The sequence below is a fragment of the Pseudonaja textilis genome, chromosome 1 (assembly GCF_049901715.1).
Source record: "Pseudonaja textilis isolate UNSWEBS1 chromosome 1, rPseTex1.2, whole genome shotgun sequence".
Taxonomy (NCBI): Eukaryota; Metazoa; Chordata; class Lepidosauria; order Squamata; family Elapidae; genus Pseudonaja; species Pseudonaja textilis.
In genome coordinates, this window is record NC_141990.1 from 248,774,829 (window position 1) to 248,798,402 (window position 23,574).

The window sequence follows — 23,574 nt, forward strand, 5'->3', positions numbered from 1 at the left end:
AACTCATTTTTAAAAAATCTGTATTGTGTTATAGGTGTGTGTGTTCACCTATTCACAATGATACATTTTTAAGCAGGTTGCCAATTAATTTTTTTAATTTACACACTGGAAGATAGAAATTTCCCATAATTTGGAACAACCATTAGAATCAATTATTTGTTTCAAGATATCAATTGGTAGTGCGTTGCAAAGTAATCTGTAAATAAATAAGTTTCAATTTTATAACACCTAAGCTCCCCCCACCTTTTTTAAAAGATTAGTTTATCACTTTATTGTCTATTTTTGCATGAAATTCTTTGGGGGGCAGATATAGGAAATTTTTTATCAATAAATAAAATATTTTGCTGAATAAAATATTTTGCAACCTTTCCTTGTACTTCAAGCAAGATATTTGTACAGCTGCACAATTCCCAGGTGCTTATAGAGAAGAGTCCTTACATCCATGTTATAGAAAGGAAACATCATGCTCACTGGAACAGAGACTGGACTTAACAGAGGGTTAAGTGAAACAAAGAGTGTAAATTAGCAGGGATTCCTTGTCTGAAATGAAAATTACATCATTCATGTTTATATGGTGTGCTACAGTGCTTGTATTTCCCTTAGTAATGGTAATGAATTATGATTCTGTTCTTCCCTATGCCTTTGGACTGTGATTGTGGAATTTTAATATGGGGAATTTTTATTCCCCATATTATTTAACATTAAATTGGAGATGGGGCAGGGAAAACCCTCTTCAGATTGAGATTTAGCATCATGCAACTTTAGCTATTAAATTTGCTTGAAAGAAGCATTGAAATAACTAAAGGATAAAGAACTGAAAGTTAAATCAAAGCAGGATGGAATTATTATGAGAAAGAAAAGAGAAATCAACTAGCATTGTCCAGAAAAATATTTTAACTTTATCTCAATTTAAAGTGTTCTATAATGCAGACACACACATGCGTGTGCATGCACACACACACACACACGCACACACACACACTTTACAATAAAAAAGTAATTGCTAACCATATGTTAATATAACTGTGTTCCTATAGCATATCACCTGCAGTAGATATAGAAAAGACATATAAAAACACGTCTTTTAAAATGCCAGGTTTTTGAGATGTAAAGAATCAGACCCACTTTGAATATAGCACACAAGCTGTACAATTCATTTGAAAAATGAGCTGACAAACTATGGATTAAATTGCTTAAACTATTTCATATTATTGATCTAATAAATGCATTTATTTATTAGATCCTGTCTGAAGAAAAAGTGTAAGTCAGTGATAGACAGTTATAAAATAATACCTTGTAGAAGAAACAAGAATTACATACCACCCCCTTGTAATTCTAGAATCCAGACATCCTGTTAAATCAAATGACAGATTCTCAGCAAGCAAAAAGATGAACATCATCTATGCACAACACAAGGTTAAACTATATAAAATTAATTGCTGTAAAATGTAGTGGTGGTTACTAACTTAGATGGCTTTACTTAGCATTACACTACACAAATTTTACTGTCATTAAGAATCGTGCTTATAATGGCTGGGATCCTTAACATCAGTGCAGACATCGAATATGATTCCCTTAAAAATCTCACACTGTACCTAATTTCTGAGCATCTCATAACCAGTAGAAAAAAAAACAATATTAGACTATGGAGACAATTGGTCTTGTCCATTTATGGAGAGCAGGGGGGAGTGTAAGAATTTTGATTAAAATAAAGTGTTGTAAATAGTAAATATAAAACTAAGTTTAAATGTAAGAGACTATCTTGCACAATTAATATTCATTGAGTTTTGCTTTGAATAAGGAAATATGATATTGATGACAATGGAATATAAAATCATTGGGAGAGAGTTTCTGGAATGTGTGTAAAAAATTATTTGTATACTTACAGTTATAATTTATCTATCAGACAAATAGAAATACTATGTATATTTTATTATTGCAATCTTTTCCAGACGACTGGCTGGCAATGACCTTGCTTTTATTCATCCAAAAGCCTTGTCTGGGTTGAAGGAACTCAAAGTTCTGTAAGTAATCAAATTTCAGTATGATTCTTCTTTCTTGTCCAGTCAGCATGTTCACTGATAGAATGAACAGAACAATATGTTTTTGCTCTAGTTTCTAATGCAGTATAGAGCCAAGAAAAAAGTTTTATTTTTCTCATAATTCAGATGTAACATCAACCTTTTAGTTGCTGAGAAAAAAACAATACGTATTTGTACCTCTTTCTCTCTCTTTTTTTTTTTTGAGAGAGAGAGCGAGAGAGAGTTGATGCACAGAATGCCATGGTTTCAGCTGAGACAAAATAGCTGGGAAAAGCTGCCAGGAGTTATTTCTTCTGTCATGCTACGTCAAATTGTGTCTAATAGAGAGCTGAAATTCAACTAATAGTATAGGTGATTTCCAGTTTACAGAAATGTTTCTTGCAAGAATTTCTTGCAAAATGTATCTACAAGTTAGCCAGTATTTTATCCAAGTGAGCAAATGTCCCACTTGTACCTCGTTATGATACTAGATAAAATGTTTTGAGATAAAGAAAATACAACTAGTCCCTGAAGGATTGCCTCTATTCTTAAAAGTGTTTTCTTTTATTGGTTTTTATTTCTTTTTTATTATATTAAAAGAAAAACAGATATAACAAGGAGAGTAAGATTTTCTTAAGAGACACAGTTATATTACTCAGTTATATTATATGACAGTTATACTGTGTACTATTATTATAGTAGATTACTATATAGCATCATATTATATTAGACAACTACATTTAATTCAGAATTCCAAAATGAGGGAGGTGACATATGTAAAACACACAGCAGGAACAAATTGTGCTAAATAATAGACATCAACGTGTAGCTCTTTCTCTTTTTTTCTAGCACTTTGCAGAACAATCAATTGAAAACTATTCCTAAAGAGGCCATCAGAGGACTCAGTGGATTACAATCCTTGTAAGTAGTATGCCTGAACTCGTGTTAGTTGGGTTCATATTTTATATTTCATGAATTATTTTGTATTTTGGAAACCAAAATTAACAGGATAGTTCATACAGCACTCTTTAACCATTGCAAATGCAACACTTTTTAAATTAAAGCTTAAATAAATGTAATAGAAAAGCCTAATGGTATACACAGCTCAATTATGGAAACTCCAGATACTTTATTATAGATTCTTTTTTTAATTAATTGATTCATTCATTTAATGGTGTATAAAATAAATAGAAATATCTAAAGGAATTTATCAAGTGTAATATAAAAGCCTAACAATATACACAGCTCAATTATGGACACTCCAGGCACTGGAGTGCCTAGAACATTCACAAATATTTAGGTTTGTTGAAAAATGGATAAATGCAGCATAGAAACATTTTGGTTCTGAGGTATTATTTGTAGCTGCTAAGAGTAAAAAAAAGTGATTTAAATTATATCAAATTTGATAGCATTATTTTCTGAAGGAGTTCTGTAATTGGGTTGTCATCACTGAGAATTCCAGGAAAACAAGAATTGTCACACTGTGGATGACTTCCTAAGATGGAGGCACAAGCAGGCCTTATCAGCAATTCAGGGGCTGACAGATACTGCAGAGCCTGACTATTAAACTGTTTAGATCTATAGATCAATGCTGTCATCTTGAATTAGGGTGAATTGTTCATAAGTAGCCAATCCAGCTCTTTAAGGATATTTTAACCGTGATTACAATAATAAACATCCAGGAATTCCTGCTAGCTGAGAGAAGAGTTGTATTAGATCAGGTCAGTTTTTGCTTGTGCAGGAGGTGAATTATTAATAAAGGTGTCCTTGTATGTACTTAAAAGGAGTATTCACTGAATCCATGAGTAACTGAACAATTATTTGTTTTTGTAAATTGTTAAGTTTTGTGTTCTTCTGATAGATAAATTGTACTATACAGAGTGTATAGCTTAGTGCCTTCCCTCTATAGACTGTATTGGATTGCATGATCTCTGACTGAGTTTGTGGGCTGCATTCTCACAGTTTCAAATAGTTACTGCTTTCTAATCATTTACATTTAAAAAAAATAGTTTGCTTCTCATGTTTGTTTAATGCTCCTATTCTTTTCCTTCAGACGTTTAGATGCTAACCATATTACAGTTGTCCCAGAAGACAGTTTTGAGGGTCTAGTTCAACTACGTCACTTGTGGCTGGATGATAATAGTTTGACTGAAGTTCCTGTTATCCCACTCAGCAATCTTCCCTCACTGCAAGCTTTAACTTTGGCTCTCAATAAAATAATCCACATCCCTGACTTTGGATTCAGAAATCTATCAAGCCTTGTGGTCCTGTAAGTATTTGTATTCTGTAATCTCAGTGAATACTTAATTTAAGGGAAAAATGGATTTAGAACTTCATTACGTTTTTATAAAGGAAAAATCCATTCCAAGATGCTTCTGGAAGGCAAGATTTACATTCTCTTTCCTGTCCTACTTGTGACTTGAGGGGAATCATAAAGTTAACTCTGTGAAAATCCATTTTAAAAATCATTTCTGGATTCCTCCATAGATTCAGAATCGGAGGATTGCTTTTTTCACACCTGGAAACTTTATTCTTAAAAACAAAAAATAAATGCAGAGTAAATTTCAAAATATATAATTTGTTTGTTTTTCTATTACTTTGCTTGATAACCAAAGGGATTTTATATGTTAATAATATGATGCATTTTTTGCTATAAATTTTAATTTGGGGAAGCTGGCAAGAAATGATTCATGAAGTAATGGATTCTACACCCCCCCTCCTTTTTTTTTTTCAGGCATCTCCATAACAATAAAATAAAAACATTGGGACAACACTGTTTTTATGGATTAAACAACCTAGAAACTTTGTGAGTATCCTCCTGGCTTTGAGGTTCTGTAACAGAACAACATGCATTACAAAAGACTTAATGTCTTGAAATATGGACATTAGGAATTTAAACAATTTGGTTTAAACATGAACAGGGTTATAATTAAACATAATTTTGCCGTGGTTAGCTAGATTTACATACATTTATAAATATACTTAATGCTTTATTGTGAAACAGAACTGGTCATAACTTGGTTTGATTTTCTTTCTCAAGTTATTTTGTTGCAGGAATAGGGAACAGTTCCTTCAGTGTATCTCTTCAGTTTTGGTAACTGGGCTGGTTTTAGCTTTTATTTCCCTCCTAGTTTTCCAGCTACATTACAAAAAAGATGTACAATACAAAAAGATAAAGAAGGGGAATGAATTGTTATTTTTAGGGGGTATAAGTATGCAACTATGGAAAGTTGAGATATCAAAATGCTGTGATTATGCAACACATTTGATCTAGTGACTGAGACCCAAGCATGAGTATAAGTTACAAAAAATAGATATATATTAGAAAGGTCTGGTAAGCTGATATCAACCTACAATTATTTAGCATTACTGAAGAAGATCAGAGAGAGAAAGAAATTATAGATAGGAACTATCTTAAAGGAATCATTATAGTCAGTCACATTGTTGTAAGGTGAAAAGAAATAACATTCCCAAGAATAACCCCAGATTTCAGAATAGGGGGAGATTGAGAAAGGGGAACTGACATTACCCTGTAGCAAGAAGATATTTGGCTCCTACCAAGAAGAACTTGTAATTTGATAGTTGAATCAGGCCCATCTTAACATCATTATGGGGCCCTTACAACAACTACTCACAGGAATAAAAATGTAAATGGTCGATAAAATTTAAAATATATTGGCATGTTAGTATTAATAAAAATGCAGTAAAATGTAATAAATATGTTGCTGTACTTATATGATACAAGGTGCATTGAAGGGTTAACATACACAGATTAGTATGGGGCCCCTATGCTCATGGGGCCCATGGGCAAATACCCATTAGGCCCATGCATTAAGACAGCCCTGAGTTGTTGCAAGGGGGTAAGGCAAGCACTTCAATAATCAAGGACAGATTGGAAGGAGATAATTCTAATGATTCAGTATTCAGATTCTAAAATCTGTTAAAATTAATGAGCTAAGTTGGACACCCAGAATAAGTGAAAAATTAACACTATCCTAAGGGAGAATAAAGTATTTGAAACAAATGTGCATCAAGTGTATGTGTATTCATGCATTTATAGCATAGTAGACACATAGCAAGCTTAAACCAAGAGGATTTAAACAAATTGAATAATTTCTTAAATAATTTTTAAATTTTAATTGTTCATTTCCCCCCCATAATATACTACATAATGCCATTGTTTATGTTCTTTCAAGGGATTTAAACTATAACAGCATGGTGGAATTTCCAGAAGCAATTAAATCACTTCCAAGCATTAAAGAGTTGTGAGTATTACTATATAGTCTTTATTTTTTACAACAAAAAATATTTAGGTTCAGGAAGGTTACATTTTTCGTCTTGGTAAACTAAAATGAATTAAGTTTAAATGGGGAAAACATTACAGGATCAACTTAAAATAATAAATGATCTGGCTTTTGGGTCTGTCATATTTGGTATTGCTAGTTGAGTGCAATATAGGTTATTTTTTTAATGAATTAACATGACTATTATAATTTTCATTTTCAAAGAGATTTTATTTTCTTATACCTTTTAAAATTTAGTTTTGAAATATGTAATTTTTTTACAATATAGTTATCTTCAATATGTTGTATGAGGTAAGTCTTCTCCATATCTCTTTTCAGGCCTTTCTTACCAAATTCTTCCAGTATGCTTTTAAAATTCAGATTATTTTTACATTGGTTTCTAGTGGTTCTAGACTGGCTTCCAATTGGTTTCATTCTGTTTGCTGAGAAGTTTGGTTAAAGATATTTCTGGACAGGTTCAGCTTGAGTTACCAGACTATAATATCTGTTGTGCATTTTTTCATGAAAGATACACTTGCATTTCCTGGTGTAATTATTGAAATAACTTAGGGAAAGATTATTTTCCAGTACACAGAACTTGCATATAAAGAACTTTTGAAATTGTAGAGAAGCAGCTGTTTCTTCTTACAGAAAATTTGTTTTTAGTTTGTTTCCTTTTACACATTTTGAAAAAAATTACTAAGATTTTATATATGATCCCCAAATAGTAAACAACTAATCCAACAATTTCAATTTGTTTTTAGGGGATTTCACAGCAATTATATTTCCATGATCCCTGATAATGCATTTATAGGAAATCCGCTTTTAAGAACAATGTAAGTTTTTAATTTAAAAAAATAAATTTTGGGGCTTAATGGATCAAAAAAATGTTTTAATGATAAAGGTTGCCCTTTTTTTCTCTCTTTCAGACATCTGTATGATAACCCTTTATCCTTTGTTGGGAACTCAGCCTTTCAAAACTTATCAGATTTACATTCTTTGTAAGTATTCTTGCAGTGAATTTAAAATGCATCTCCTTGCTGTTATACTTCTTTTTCAGACTATTTTTCTTTTTGGCTGTTCCCTTTGATATCAAAGTTTTAACTCCTTTCCCCCTTTTTCCCCTTATTACCACACTTTGCATTATTTGATCATTGAAAATGGGTTCTTCTTTGTCCTGCCCTTCTTCTTGCTCTTGAAGCTTTTCCTTTTCCTTTTCATAGTTCAGGATCTCCATTTCAAAAAATTCAAATACGAAGCCAAAGGATCTTCCTCCCCTTTCTGCATCTTCTTTCTGTTTTTTAAGACTCATCTTCAATTCCTCCAGGAGTGATGGCATTTTAAACACTTTTGAACAACCACCCAATTGACTTTAAGTAAAAACAGAAAAAGAAAGAAAAAACCAATGCCCAAAACTTTTTTTTTAAATCACCAAATGATCCCAGACAGTTCCTTCTTGTTTCTTTCCTTTACTTTTCCTTTCTGTGAGTTACTGTATCTTTTAATAAGATTTCAGTTACAATGTATCCTCGGGAGTCTTTTCAAAGTTTCACTGTTAATCCTCTTTATTTTTACAGGTGGCACTCCATTTTTTTCATTATTCCAAGTCGCACCCTTTTGCCTCCACTCTTCTCCTTTTTAGGGCTTTAAAATGACCAAGAAAAAATCTTTATTCTCCTTTTGACACTTAGATTTCAGCTTAAGGTTGCCTATTAGTGTCAAAATAGATTAATATAAATTTCTTTCCACACCATTTGTAATTGTCAATATAAAGGTTAAAAAAGGGGTTTTTAACCTCCTTTTCTCTCTCCTTTGCCGCTTAAAGATCCTCTTTCAGAAGTATCCTTCTAGGTACTTTTAGATTCAGGGTGCCTTGCTTAGATGTTCTCTGTTGTTTAGCCCAGTCTGTCCTGCTTTCCTCTTTGTCTTCCTCCTGCACAATCTTATCCAGTCGGGTTCTTCTTTGAGGTGGCCATTTCTGACCACCACTGCAACCGCCTTCGGGGAAGGGAGTTTAGACCAGCCAAGGAGGAGAGATGCGGCTCCCCTCCACTCAGCTAGCAATCTCCCGCCTCTTCACCATCTCTACGGGGTGGCTTCAGCCCCAAATCCAAAGGATCAGGGCACTCTAGCGGCGAGCACAGATCGAAACCACACACGATCGCAGATTTCCGTCTGTCGCCGAAGAGACCCAAACCAGAAGTCCATAATTATGTATTAATTTTTCAATGGCAGTATTACTGACCATTGTTATTTATTACAAAAGTAGGGAGAAATGTTTTTATTGTTTTTCTCTTCTATCCTTGCTGGGTGGAGGTGTTTAATCTGGCAAAATTGCACAGAAGCTGATTGGTTATATATATTTTGGTATGTTTGCTAAAGCTCATCTTAGTGGTTACATCCAACAGAAACAGAAGACTGCAAGGTTTAATCAAGCAAATGTTTGTGATTCTTACTTATGTTGAAATTTGATTACTTTTGAGTGTGAGTTTTATATTACTGCTCAAGTTAAATGCATCTTCATTTAATTCCAGAACTACTTTGATCTGTTACTTGAACCTTTAAAATAAAATGATCATTTTTAGAATTACTACATTTATTTTATAAGTTGCTGTCCATCCCATAAATGTATGAATAGCTGATAAATCTGTATTTTTAATTTTAGTAACAGACTCATAAAACTTAGAATAAGATGTACTTAACAATAAAATGAATGGTTTAATAATTACATCATACATTCAGTTTCGCAATAGAGCTGGTTTCAAAACTGACTATGGTATCATCTGCAGGATATTAGTGCATTCTCAGAAATCCAAATTCTGGTGATCATAAATATTTCATATTTTCATCATTCATCATAGTTCATTATAGCTCAGTACAAACAAACTCCCATGGCTTTAATTTTGCAATAGTAAATGTTAACGAGAAAGAAAAAGTCACCTCAGTATAAAATACTAGCAAAAATGTTAATGAAACCTTCTGTTCCTGTAGGGTTGATTTTTCTGTTGAACAGTATAGCTGTGATATATTACATTACTGTTTTTGTTTTTCTTCAGAGTCATTCGTGGAGCCAACATGGTGCAATGGTTTCCTAATTTAACAGGAACGATCAGTCTGGAGAGTCTGTAAGTATTTACTGTCAAACTTCAAAAACGAAGTAACTAGTAAAAGCAATCCATCAGCTATGGACCTACATTTTATGGGTCTTATGAGACGTGCCCTTTCTGCCATTGTGCCCACTTTGTAGAACATTCTGCCCCTCAAAATCAGTTCAGCTCCATCCCTTTTGATATCCCAGAAGACCCTCAAGACTTGATTATATTATCAGGCCTGGAGCTTCCACGGTATTGGAGACATGCTTAGATGGCTCCATTGCTTAGATGACTCTGTTGTTGAGTTGGCTAATTTTATTCCCTCTTTTTTTACCTTGGCTTTGTATTTCTGTTGTTATAATATTTCCTGTCACTGTGATTTTTGTAATATTTATACATATATAACTTTTGTATGTGATTTTACCTGTTTGTTATGCACTGTCCAGGGTCACCTTTAGTGTGATGGGCAATTATATATATGATTTATTAAAATCATAGACCAAAAAAATTGGAAGGCAAAGACATATTTATGGTGCCTATTTTTGCACACTGTATTTGGATTCAGTGAATAGAGATAAAACAAAGAAAAGCAAGTTTAACATATCTCTTAATATTGGATATTTATTGTAAAGCAGTTTTTCTGCTTGATTGTATTAGCACAAAAATGGGAGTCCAGAATTTCTAAGTATGCTAAAGGACTTGCCAGTATATGCTTTCCAATTGTTTCTCATTAAAGGAAAACTAAATAACAACAGCAGGAACTTGATAATCATGGATAGCTTAGCAATATATCCAAATCGTTGACTCAGGATATTTTAAAGAAGAGTTCTTATCCAACTTTAACTTAATGATGAGATGCATACAGTTAATACCTCAAAGCAAAAGTAACTGGAAAATTCATGAAAGAATAAGTGTACCAATCCTGTTCTTTGCTATCAGTAAGCCAGAAATGTTAGCTTACTGTTTGTTTTAATGGAACCCTTATTTAAACCTATTGCACTAAATAAGCGTATTATTATGAAGTGGCTTAAGTGGATACATCAGTACTTCTACGATACCTGGTTAAGCTAGGTTCACGTGATTTAAAGCATTCTAGAAAAGCTGCTACTTTTTAAAATTCTGTTTCTAGTGTTCTTACAGATACTGGTATTTTATTCAACAGAACTTTTACAGGAGCCAAAATAAGTAATATCCCCACTGGTCTATGCCAAGAGCAAAAGATACTTCGGACTTTGTAAGTAATCATTTCTGGTTCTAGTCTATTTTTATAAATAGGGAAAATAATGTAAGGAAATCAATTTGATGTTGGTAAGTTTGGTAATAGTTTGCTTTTGGGGGTACAAAAAACACATCAAAACAAATTTGTGCATGTTTTATTTACTTATTAAAATTATGCTACCCATCTTGCCAAAGACGATTCTAGGCAGCTTGCAAATTGGTCGACTACTTAAAAAACAAGCAAACCTTAATTAAAAGCCAGGTATGCTACACATTTTTATTATAGGGCTAACTTATGCATTGTAGTTTATAGCAAGTCCTGTCCAAAAGACATTAGGTATGCTAGGAAACAGCAAATATCTAGTTAATGAATAAATGGTAACTTCTAATAAATTATTGTGGTTTATTTCTAACTTGATTAAAATTGTGAGGCTTACCATTGCTAAATAAAGAGAGCTTTTAAGAAAATAGCTAATCCTTTAATCGTTAATGCAGTACATCAATTTATTATTTACTTTATTCCCACAGAGAACACACTGTCATAAATACTTCTTTATTGCATTAATTTTATGTACTGCTGAATTTAAGTACTCTATTTCTGTTCTATCCTTCTGAATTAAGTTAAATGGAAATAATGTCTGTTTCTTAAGAAAAAAAAACTAGGGAAAATGGTTATTAGCAATATTATAAGAGGATGATTTGCTGACAAAGCTCAAGTAAAAACCAAACAATTTTATATAAATTAAGATTGCCTTTTTCTTTCTTTTTCTCTTCCTATCTTTTAAGGGATTTGTCTTACAACAATATAAAAGAACTTCCACATTTTAAAGGTTGCAGTTCCCTAGAAGAAATGTAAGTAAAGAACACACTAAATCTAATTTGTTAGTGATTTCTGTTTTGTTTGGTTTCCATATTTCAATCAATCAGAGTAGGGCTTGAAGGGACCTTGGGGGTCTTCTAGTCAAACCCCATGCTCAAGCTGGAGAACCTATACCATTTCAGACAAGTGACTGTCCAGACTCTTAATATTTGTTTGGTTGAGACTCTGGTTTACCCATTATAATAAGATAACAAATATAGGTGCTTGACCAGACTGCACCAAAGCAGCTTCTCCCTCACAGATCCAGTCCAGCTCCTCTGTACACTGAGGAGTTTGGGAAGAAGCTTTAAAGATTTGGAAGTTTATCTGTGTCTTCAGAGTCATCTGAATAGTGCAAATGGATGTGGAGCTTTCTTGGAAGGGTTGAAAGGACTATGTTGTAGACTGGAGATAGATGATGTCATATCCCTCCCCCTCTGTTCTGGGCCTTGATGACTCTCTAAAAGGATGCAGATGACCAGCTGTTTGCAAGGTATATAAATCCTTCCATTCCCCACCATCCAGTCAGATCTGAAGAAGCTTCTTGGATGAGAAGTGAAACGTCTCCAAAGAAAAACAAGGAAGTCCAGTTGCCTTGAAAAAGCGCCTTTGGGACAACCATGACCTGGATGACTGAGAATCTCCATAAATATTAGAGTGGATGCCTAGGGCAGGAAGAAGAACAGCCGAGTTTGACTCTAATCAGACAGCAGTAACAGGACATGTTTGAGTGGGAATTTGAATGGCAAAAAGGTAGCCATTCTCATTGTGTTTGTTGAATGCTGCCCTGCGGCCCTTTCTAAATCAACTTGTTCCCTTTTAAGGAAAGATGATTGCCAAGAAGACCTGAAGAGCAATTATGAAGGATTGTCATAGCATATGATCAATGAACTTTTCAGGTTCAAAGAACATTAGACATCTAATTGGAGAGTACAGAGTACAAAAGTACTGAGAAGAGCAACCAGGATGATTAGGGGACTGGAGACTAAAACATATGAAGAACGGTTACAGGAACTGGGCACGGCTAGTCTAGTGAAGAGAAGGACCAGGGGAGACATGATAGCAGTGTTCTAATATCTGAGGGGCTGCCACAGAGATGGAAGGGTCAGACTATTTTCTAAAGCACCCAAAGGCCAGACACGGAATAATGGATGGCAACTGAACAAGGAGAGATTTAACCTGGAAACAAGGAGAAACTTTCTGACAGTGAGAACAATCAACAATAGAAAAGCTTGCCCTCGGAAGTTGTGGGAGCATCATCACTTGAGACTTTCAAGAAGAGATTGGGCTCCCATCTGTCAGAAGTGATGTGGGATCTCCCGCTTGGGCCGGTGGTTGGACTAGATGTTCTACAAGGTCCCTTCCAACTCTGGTTATCTGACAGTACCAATGGGGATCTGAAATCAGTCTGAGTCATAAGGAAATCCAATACAGTTCTACCATCTCTCATAATTGATTAAGGCCTCTTGTTAAATGGCAGGAGAATGGATTCAAGCAGCAATCTATACTTTTTGGAGTGAGGGGATATTTCCATTATCTCTGGAATAGATAGATTATCTCTGGAATAAGCTGCTGTATACACCCTGCTTAAGAAATCCTCTTTTGACCTGATTATTTTGAATAATTCCGGGCCAGATAACCCTTCTCGGAGGCATCTCCCACTTGGACTACAACCTGAGGCTACCCTTGGAAAGGATTCAGAAGGTTCAGCTAGTACAAAGTGTGGCCCATGCATTTTCGAGTATATCCATATATACTCAGAAAACATTCTGGTTTGAGCGTTGCACTGGTTGATTCAGGACCTGTAGTTCTCAGAACCAGTCTTTTTACTGTTATCTGCTTGTCCAGTTAGGTTGAATAGCATCAACACTGTCCAAGTCATGTCTATATGACAGTCCATTTGAAGTGGCATTTTTGGATTAATGCTCCCAAATTCTGGAATTGTTTCCCTACAGAGATTTAGTCTATTCCTTCCCTTCTGGATAAAGGAGAGCAATTAAGATCTGGTAACAAGTAAGGGGAAAAGGTATACTATGATTGTTAATTTGAATCTTGGAATATATGTATTTGGAAGAAGATTTATCAACCCAAATGTGACCACATTAATCAAGCAAATTGTTTTCTTTTTTCCACTTTTGTGTAATTCTGATGGTATATTTGATTTAGTTTGTGGATGGTTTATTTTTGAAGGATATTTCTTTATTATTAAGGTGAAGGGGGACTTAAGTTTATAATTCACAGCAAGTGGTTGTGCTTAAACCTGTATTCTTCTTGTAGAAGATGATCTGTTGTAGTTAGTGTTGGAAGCATACAGTACTGTGAATTTAATTTTGGTTTCTTTCCTGTCTCTTAAATTTAATTCTTTCATTTTTAGCCTCTTTCTTTAGCTTCAGCTAGGTCTCAAAGATGTCCCTGAGTTGTAGAAGTATAGGATATTTTATATATTTCTTCTAGTTGTCATTATTCGCTTCATGTTCTTCTTTGTAGGAGGCTGTTCCCTTTGGAGAGTTACTTCCTCTGTCAGTTCCTAATATAGCACATTCTTTGTGATCTAATGATCGTTCATATTCTCTTAGGAGGTGAAGTATTAACCTTTCAGTGCTCCATTCTTTGTTTTTAGACAGTGCTACAAGCTTATACTGGATGCAAATGTATGCCAGGTTGTTTTCAGACAGGAACAGAAATTTGCCAAAAGCACTGCAGGTCATGACTCAGAATCATTTCCATTTCATTTTCAGTTATGTTATGAAAGCACCAGATAAAAGGATTTTATGTCTTGTTCCTCTCTCAAAGACATTCTTTTGGTTTTTCACACTATTTTATAAGCAATAATTAGTGTTAAGTGATAGGTTAAATGGGACTCTGTTTCACCAGAATATAATGAAGCATCAGATGTATAGCTTTTCTTGATGAAGATTTTCCTACATAACTAATTACTTCATTTCAGATATTTGCAGCATAATCAAATTGAGGAAATCAAAGAAGATACATTCCTGGGATTAACGTCTTTGCATACTCTGTAAGAATTCTTTCTCTTTACAAATGTCTTTAAGTTAAGAGAAGTTTGAAAGTGAATGGTTGTATTCAGTTTTGGAAGACAAACTGGTTATTCAAAACAAAACAAAAATCAGTAAAATATTTATTGGTTTCCTACCTCAGATTTGGGGTGGTAATCAATGATACCAATCAAAATTTATTACATAAACCCTACTCTTTTTCCTCCTTAATATTTTAAATATGTAAGTCTGTATGTACATTGGAATGAAAAAGGAAAAAAGTAGTAATATAAAAAATTTCATATTAGATATTGTCACCTGGATCTACCAATTTTTGTAAATAAGACAGAATACTAACAAATCCTTATTTAGAATCAGCCTAAATCCAAACCACTTCTCCTGACTATGTATTTAATCTGTCTAAATACAACATCCTTCTTACACATTTAGTTCATTTAAAAGTTTCACCAAATTAATAATAAGTAAGCAAATAGGATATTGTGAAATGTTTTCTTGGACAAGTTGAATCCTAAAGATATATCTTGTGCAGCATATGAGTTCTGATGTTCCATGATTTGGTTTTCTGCAAAGTAAATCAAATACACATAAACCTATGTTGACTTCTGATGGGATTAGTAAATAATTTGTTCTTGACAAAGGTTTAAATGAAACTGATTGTTAATGCATTTGAATTACAGATTCCTTCACTTAGTGGCTACAGAAAGTCCCAGCTTTTAGTGCAGGTTTATAGCAGAAGAGAGATGCGGTGGCTCAGTGGCTAAGATGCTGAGCTTGTCAATTAGAAAGATCGGCGGTTCGAATCCCTAGCACCGCATAATGGAATGAGCTCCCATTACTTGTCCCAGCTTCTGCCAACCTAGCAGTTCAAAAGCATGTAAAAATGCAAGTAGAAAAATAGGGATCACTTTGGTGGGAAGGTAACAGCGTTCCATGCGTCTTTGGTGTTTAGTCATGCTGGCCACTGACCACGGAGACGTCTTCCAACAGCAGTCCCTCTTTGGCTTTGTAACAGAGATGAGCACTGCCCCCTAGAGCTGGAAATTACTAGCACATATGTGTGAGGAGAACCTTATAGAACTGACGGTGATAGGCTTTAAGAAATTAATAATACACCCATACACACATACACATTTGGTAATCAGCTCTTCAATATCAGTTTCCATAAAGGAATGTAGGCTTGGATAATATGCAGATATTATAGGGAAATTGTTCCATTAAACTGATAGCATATAGCTTAACCCAATGATGGAAAGCAACTGACTAACATTTTTTTGTCATGCAAAAGTGAATTTAAATATAAAGATAAACCATTTTTAACATTTCATTCTGGTGTCCATAAAGGCATTTTCATGTATGGAATGTGTCCTTTTCTGGCAACAAAGCAGGTGTTCATGTCCCAGGTTTCAAGATGTAATTGCATTCTGATTTAGGTAAGCTGGTGCCCTAGAGAACAGAGAACAAACAGAATATTACAGTTTCATACTGTGTGGAGCTTAGACCTTTATGTCCCCAAACTGTAAAGCTTTCCATTGAATTAAGTGTTTTAAAAGAATTAGATGAAGAAATTTGTCAAGATGACATTGTAAAATACAGATAAACTCAGGTTATTTATCCGTTGGAAACTTAGTGTGACCTGAAACATAATGTAATCACTGAACTGCAAGCAATGACCATTTGAAAGTGTCAGTGTAAATCACTAACACAATAGTTCTTTTTAAAATTACAGTGATCTCAGCAGAAACTTGATCCACCGGGTTAACAAGGAAGCATTTACTACACTTGGTGCTATTACCAACTTGTAAGTAGGACGTTTAGCATAGTGAACATTTCCAATCTTAAAATACTATAATTTCTTCTCAAAAAATTCTCTTCTACACCATGTATTAAAATCCTATTGCACTTTAATGAAAAGGCCTGTGGAAATCTAGATTCATTGATTTTCTCCCAAATTCCTGTTTCCTCGTGCAAAAGGAATCTTGGATCTCTTGGCTCCTTTCAATACCATTGACCATGGTGTCTTTCTGGACAGGCTGTGGGGAATATTAGAGAGAGGCACTGTTTTCAGTGTTTTTTCTCCTTTCTCCACAATTAGTTGCAGTTGGTGTTGGAGGTAGAAGGAGAGGTCCAGCCCTAGGCATTTACAGTGTGGGATATCTCAGAGATCATTGGGTGAGGTTATCTGATGGCAACAGGTGTGATATCATCAATACACTGATGATACACATTTGTACATCTCCATCCCTGTCCAGTAATAGGATGCCTTGTTCCCCAGTGCTAGATTCTGTAAAGGTCTGGGTGGTAAGAAATATGTTAAATACCAATTGAACCCATTCCTGAACCAGAAGATCTTGCTCACAGTGATTTGTTACTTCCCAGTTGGACTATTGCAACAAGCTTTACATAGGGCTTCAAGTTACAACACGGCAGCCAAAATGCAGCACCTTGTGCAGAATTGGGCACCTCTTAGTTTGCCATGTTACACAATTGCTGTTCAACCTGCATTGGCTCCCACTTCCTTTCCAGGTGCAATTCAGGGTGCTAGTTATCAGCTTTACAGCTCTACATGGCACAGGCCAGGTTATTACAGAATCATCTTTCTTGAAGTTATCTGCCCATTTCAGATACAGTGTGCATGCTCCCCTTAAATGTTGTCATCTCCTGGGACCTAGGAAGTATGCTTTTTCAGTAGGTTCCCCCAGAGAATTCCCAGAGCTATCCAGCATATGTGTGGATCTGCATATGGGACAAGTTATAAGATTTCTAATAGAGAATTTTAATGAAGTTCTTTCTAATGGAAAACTTTAATTAGCTCATACACAATAGATTTTTCTAATTTCTCTAAATTATCTATGTCATATCCTCTTACAGTCTTTCATACTCCTTCCATCCCCACTTAATGACTACTGGCCAGTCATTAGCTGCCAGCTGCATGGGACAGTTATACTTTGTCAAGGTGGCAAAAGCTGCTGTGTTGTCAGAAATGACAACCCTTGTAAGCATGAGAAAGCAAAAGAGACTGGTAAATATCATCTGGCTTTGCTTGTTGAATAAGATGCTTGCCAGACAAAATATATGTATTAGTTTTAATGGCAACAGGAAATCTAAAGTCAGTAAAAGAGGTCAGGTCCCAATTCATTCTTAGCCATGAAACTCACTAGGTAATCTTGTACTAGCCTTCATCTCTCAACTAAGGTTTGTTGTTTTGCTTTTGTTAAGCATATGCCTCTGTAATTTTTGGAGGGCTACAAACAGTATAAACAAAAAAAAAAAATAGATTGCAGCTTTTTAGTAGAACCTTCTTATTGTAGAATTACTTGCTATTTTTTCTTGTTTTTGTTTTGCAAATTCAAGTATTCAGTATTTTTGCTTCCCCTCATACTTTTTTTTTTCTCACCATCCCTTTAGTGACTTAAGCTTCAATATGTTGACTTCATTTCCAACTGGAGGTCTGAGTAAATTAAAGCAACTTAAGCTGATAGGCAATATTGAACTGAAAGAAACATTAACACCAAAGGACTTCACGAAACTCAGGTAAGTCAATAATAAGTTCGTACTCTCATATTTTAACTATACAGCTTTTCTGTTCAGATTACACTTGCTTTTCCCCAAAGTGTGACAATTCAGTTAAGAAAACCTTGTATCTTAGCAAGCACTCTTCTTACATTTTTCATGTGTAGAAGAAAGGTACATGAGCAAATAAATTGACCTGCCACCCTGGAAACTGTGATTGATCATAGATTTAACAATATGGGGACCACTTATGCTTCCTAGCATCTTTCTGGGACTCCTATAGCATCCTAAAATCATGCTGTTGAAATTAGGAAGTAAAAAAATGGACAAATTTGGATAGCATAGATTTTGGCTATAAAAAAAAAGTGGAAAAAAAATAAGGTGATGGGTGGAAATGCAAGCCACCTAGGAGATATAATGCTCTGCTTTCCTGATTAGTCTGTGTTGTGTCCTCTTAATTGTGTTGTGTCCTCTTAAAGTCTTTCATACTCCTTTCATCCCCATTTAATTACTGCTGTATTTGGCTGACTGGCTGCATGGGACAGTTGTACTTGTTGGCAATAGCTGCTGTATAGTCATACTCTAAACTGGATTCTGGCTGCTAAATAGATAGTCACAGCTAACATTGTAATGTATTGGTATCAGGATACTGTAGTAAGTAGACCTGTATATTGACTTTGATACAGTTAAGCTTTTGTTCTATGTGTTCATCATAAAGAAAATAGGGAAACAAGTACATTTCCCATCTGTTATGTAGAATAGGAATGTATAGTTCAGTACAATGTCTGGGTGTAAGAGATCCCAATTGTTAGGATTCTTCAGCTTTCAATCAGATGTTCATTATTTTAGAGCAGCAAGTAATATATTTTTAATCATGCTTTAATCTTTTCCTTATCTTTTTTCCCTTCATTTCTTACCCAGGGTAAGGAAGACTAGTAGATCACTGTAAATCTTTTAACACTGACATTGTCAGCCTAATTACTGGATGAAATGAGTTTGTCCAGAGTATTATACTCTTGAAAGAGCAACAACATCCATTGTTTCTTCTCCGTCTACAGTGGCAAGAAAATAGTATGACAAGTATACACAAGTATAGTATATCAAATATATAAAACATTCTCAGAAGTCAACTTGAATTGAGTTGATTAAGGCTAGTTTAGAAGAAATAAAGGGCAGTTGTCTGTTGTTTGTTAATAACTTTTATCAGCCCTCCAAGGTACACAAAACCCAGAAACACACAACTTAAACACACAACAACTTATTATAAGGTTATAGTAACAGAATCTTGCAAGTCTGAATGTGCTTCCCCCTTTTCTCTTTTTATATCTCCAGGAGATCTAGAGAGGATCATGTCTGAAACACTTTCTCAAATTACATTTCTGACCCAGGTTTAGATTTCCTTTATCTGACTGCTGTCTTGGTTGTGACTTTTCTTCCTGTTCCTTCTTTTCCTTACGCATCTCCTATGGAAACCTCATTTTGGATAAGTCCAGCAGGCCAGATGTATTCTTGCTACTTGAAAGTTGGCTTCACTCAAAAAGCAAGAGAAGCTAATCTAGTGTCCTATTTCTGTTAGCAGTGATAACTTCTTACTGTTCTAATGGTGGTGTTTTTTATTTGTTGTATATTTAAGGTTAATTGGAGTTATTAGTTTTTTAATAACCAAAATCTATGTGACAGAATATAATTTAAAATAATATAAACTATGGATCTGACCTGTTCTGAATGCAGAAATGTTTCTGGCATTCCTTGAATTAGTTAAGAGAGAGGCACAGTGCAGGAAATCCAGACTGCAGCATTTCACATAGAATTTCATGTAACCTGAGAGAACAATAAGGGTGACAGGTGTGGGCTTAGTGCTGTGCTTTCCTGGGAATTCACTTACGCAAGGGTGTTACTCTCCAGCCAACTTGATGAATGTTCATTTCAATATGCACAGGTAACAACATGATTTCACAAAACATCTTGCTTCCCTAAAAATAACAACACTATAACATAATGTTGGATTACACTCAGGTGAATTTTTCTTAATTTTCAACTTGTATAAATCTAAACTATATCCTTTTTGTCTAAATAAAGTCAAGCTTTAGAAAATGTCAACACTGATTTTAATTACAAGGTTTTCTTAGAACATATTTTTGAAAAATCGGTTTCCAAAAAACGCTGCTGGTTACAGAGGTGAGGGGAGAAAAGCTTGTCAATATAGAATACCAGATGGGACCTGAATGAGACCCACTTCATAAATTATCTGATCTGGAATGAAAAGTTAGTACATGTGACAGACACCTGGTTGGGTGAGCTGGATAGTATCATTTAATCTCAGTTATTCTTACCTGGTTTCTGTGATCTGAAGCAAAGCTATGAAGCAGGCCTCAGGGAGGGAAGAGTTCCCATCATTGTAAAGGATTCCCATTCCATTCTCATGACAAAGCCAAAAATGATACAGGCTAGGGGTTCTGAGTGTGTGTACCTAGAGCAATGTGAGCAAATTAAGACAGGAATCCTGATGGAATACTAGATACCCTGCTGCTCAGGAACTTTCCTAATTGAACTAATAGTGCTAGTCTTAGAGATAGTGTTGTGTCTTAGCTTAGTACTTGGGATTTTCAACCTCCTGAATGCAGTTTAGTTCATGGTAATTGTGACTTTCTTTAGCCTATTTTAGGTAATACCTACTTCCACTTCTCTGTCAGGGAACACTTTGGACTAGATGTTCTGCACTGAGGAAGGTATTCCGTGAGTGGAATAACCTGTAGCTACTCCCTTGTCATTAAACCTTTCATCATGGATTGATCAGTTAATAAAGGTGCATCAATAATGGCATTTGGATCCTGTGACTTCCAGAATTTGCTTGTTATTCCATCTTTCAGTTGAGACCTTTGGTATGACAGACTGGAACGACCAACCAAAGCTATTAAATAATTGATTCCTAAATATGCTTTGGCTCTTCACTGAAAGAAGTTGATCTCCTTGGTTAAGTGAAAAATTGGGTGATGAAGCAGTCTTGCCTATGGCTAGACTGTCAGTGCAGAAAACTAATTTGACCATATTATGTTTGAGAAGGCCTATACCAGGAAGAAAAGCTATTCCTCTGCTGCTATTGAATTGTGGAAAATCACCCAAGGAAGCTCTTCTGCTAATATGGATGCTGATATAACTCCAGAAAGTTCTGGGAAGGTCTGTTAGAGTCTGTGATGGCAAACCAGGAAAGCTTTGTGTTTTTGTTTTTTGTTTTCTCTGAGAAAGTTATTCAGATCTGCCAGCAGTTTGGCAATATTACTAATGGAGGCACGAGGTCAGGATTGTCTCTGGGTATGATAGCGTGATTGTGAACAGCCCCTATTTTTATCAGTGATGGATTTAGCAACTACATCTCTTTCTAGAAATTTCTGGCCCAGCCAGTATTACCACCAATGACCACTTTCCTTATAAGTTACTATAATATACTGTAAATGGGGATATCCTCAAAGTAACCTTAGGAAATGCAGCAGTTTTAGAATGGGGCAGCTAATTCTTGGTCAGATATTATATAGAAAGTTATGCTTTTTTATTGTGGGCTTACAATTATGATGTCTTTATTATTTTATTTTATTTATTATTACATTATTGTTGTAACTTTATTTCTATGTTCCACAATCAAATTGTACCAAAATACAAATACATTAAGTAAACTAAATAAACTTTCCCCCTCTATTATTCTCTTCAAACTTTCAGATCTCTCTCTGTTCCTTATGCCTACCAATGTTGTCCTTTCTGGGGTTGTGACTCTTATTTGAATTCTAATCCTGAAGATCCCAGCCTCCAAAATCAGAGTCGAGAAATCATAAATGATCAAAGTGAGTGCTCTGATACAATCATAATATATGCAGATTATTTAAAATTTAAAAGGATTCAATGGTGTTAACACAGTATGTGTGAATGAATTTAGATGTTAACTATGTTTATACTTTGAACAGTCATATAGAATATTTTGTTTCTATAGTATATCATTTCATGATTGAGATCAGCTGTGGCTATGTAATCCATATGTTCACTTGCCATGATTTGAGTATAGACGTGTTTAATATTTCTGGTCAAAAAATTCCAAAGCAATGGCATATTAGGACCTGGTCCAAATCATTTTTATTGCATGGAATAATTTAATTATATATTTGAAGAAGGATAACTGCGTAACAATATGCTTGTGCTTGAATATATTTCCATGTAAATGTGATTCCCCTGAAAAGCTGCCCTATTTAAAAGAATTTCTAAAGCTTATCTTTGCTGGATTGTTTATTACCTAGTGTTTATTCATTTGGAACTTTAAAAAAGTGGAGTGGGTCTCCACAAAGTGTTTGCCATGCAGGCATACCATATGCAAAATGGTAAAAAGTTATCTGTAATAATTCAAAAACTAATAAGAATAAATTTATTAATGAATTAATAAGCTAAAATAATTCTTTATTTTCCTCAAAGTATAAACAGTTCACAGAAATGGTACATCTGATTAGATGTGGCTGGCATTTATAGGAACATCCATAAAGGTCTTTGTCTCATAAGAGTAAGATCTGGGGTTTTTATCTATTTGTTCTAGAAACATGAATATATGTTTTAAATTGATAATGATTTATGAATAATCCATCACAAATTCAAGAGTTGTATTACAATATATTTATATCAAATGAGGGAAAGCACATGTGTGTGTACACCTTTTCTCTTTGTGTTCATGAATTTTGAGAAATATCAGATGGTACTGCATAGTGTCCATAAAGAGGCAATGTAGGCAATGACTGGAAAAAAACGAGATTGAACAGCAGTGAGAATTTTCCAGCCCCTATGTCATAAAATTGTATTGGAAATGGCATATTTGAGTATTAAAAAATCACAATTAAAAGGAAAAGAACGCATAGCTATTAGAGCTCTAAATACAATTCACAAAATGAAAATAAAAACTTGATAAGTTAAAGGAATGATTTATATAGAGACAAAAATATCAATACTTTTAAGATATAGGGAGAAAGGACAGATTTGAGTTAAGCAATATTCCAGAAAACATGGATAATAAATAATACTGAATCACAGAGAAAATACTTTCAGATTAAAAATCGTTCATCTATCTGTGCTGGCTTCATGAATTGGGACAGAAAATGAAGACTTCCCATTTTTCTATCCCAATCATGGCTAGAGGCTTTTATCATAAATTGAGACTTCTAATGACACATTATGTCCTTGAAATTCAGGATATAATTATTTATCTTCTGTTGTGTTGTAATTTACTATATCCCAGCTTTTCCCAACTTGGCTTCCTCCAAACATGTATGGCAGGAACCCATGTTTTCAACAGAGCAGGGGGCATAGGTTTTAGCACCTATCACATTAATTTTTTAAAGAATATTTGTATAATCTAAGGGATTCAAACACATTCTTGTAAATAAATAATATGCTGAAGCCTACATTTTACTGGATGTTACCTTCTCATTTAATAATTGTTTACCTTTTTACACATTTTTAATGAAGTCTTGATGGGTGTTTATGACAATGTCCCTGAGGAATCCGTTGCTTACCCCTGTACTAAGTAATTCTAATTTAATGTAC

The 23,574-nt window shown here is 34.5% G+C and overlaps 1 protein-coding gene across 2 annotated transcripts in view; it reads left to right on the top strand.

Moving 5' to 3' along the window:
- The window catches only part of LGR4 (leucine rich repeat containing G protein-coupled receptor 4), a 71,951-nt gene that overhangs the window by 42,361 nt on the left and 6,016 nt on the right, over positions 1–23,574 (top strand). The window contains exons 3-16 of one of the 2 annotated variants that reach the window (XM_026706206.2): positions 1,953–2,024; positions 2,871–2,942; positions 4,075–4,290; positions 4,756–4,827; positions 6,218–6,286; positions 7,069–7,140; positions 7,234–7,305; positions 9,361–9,429; positions 10,559–10,630; positions 11,401–11,466; positions 14,421–14,492; positions 16,217–16,288; positions 17,896–18,021; positions 21,715–21,836. In XM_026706206.2, coding sequence (XP_026561991.1) covers positions 1,953–2,024; positions 2,871–2,942; positions 4,075–4,290; positions 4,756–4,827; positions 6,218–6,286; positions 7,069–7,140; positions 7,234–7,305; positions 9,361–9,429; positions 10,559–10,630; positions 11,401–11,466; positions 14,421–14,492; positions 16,217–16,288; positions 17,896–18,021; positions 21,715–21,836 — 1,244 coding nt within the window. The remainder of the gene's footprint in view (positions 1–1,952; positions 2,025–2,870; positions 2,943–4,074; positions 4,291–4,755; positions 4,828–6,217; positions 6,287–7,068; positions 7,141–7,233; positions 7,306–9,360; positions 9,430–10,558; positions 10,631–11,400; positions 11,467–14,420; positions 14,493–16,216; positions 16,289–17,895; positions 18,022–21,714; positions 21,837–23,574) is intronic. The other variant, XM_026706212.2, reaches the window with a different exon arrangement.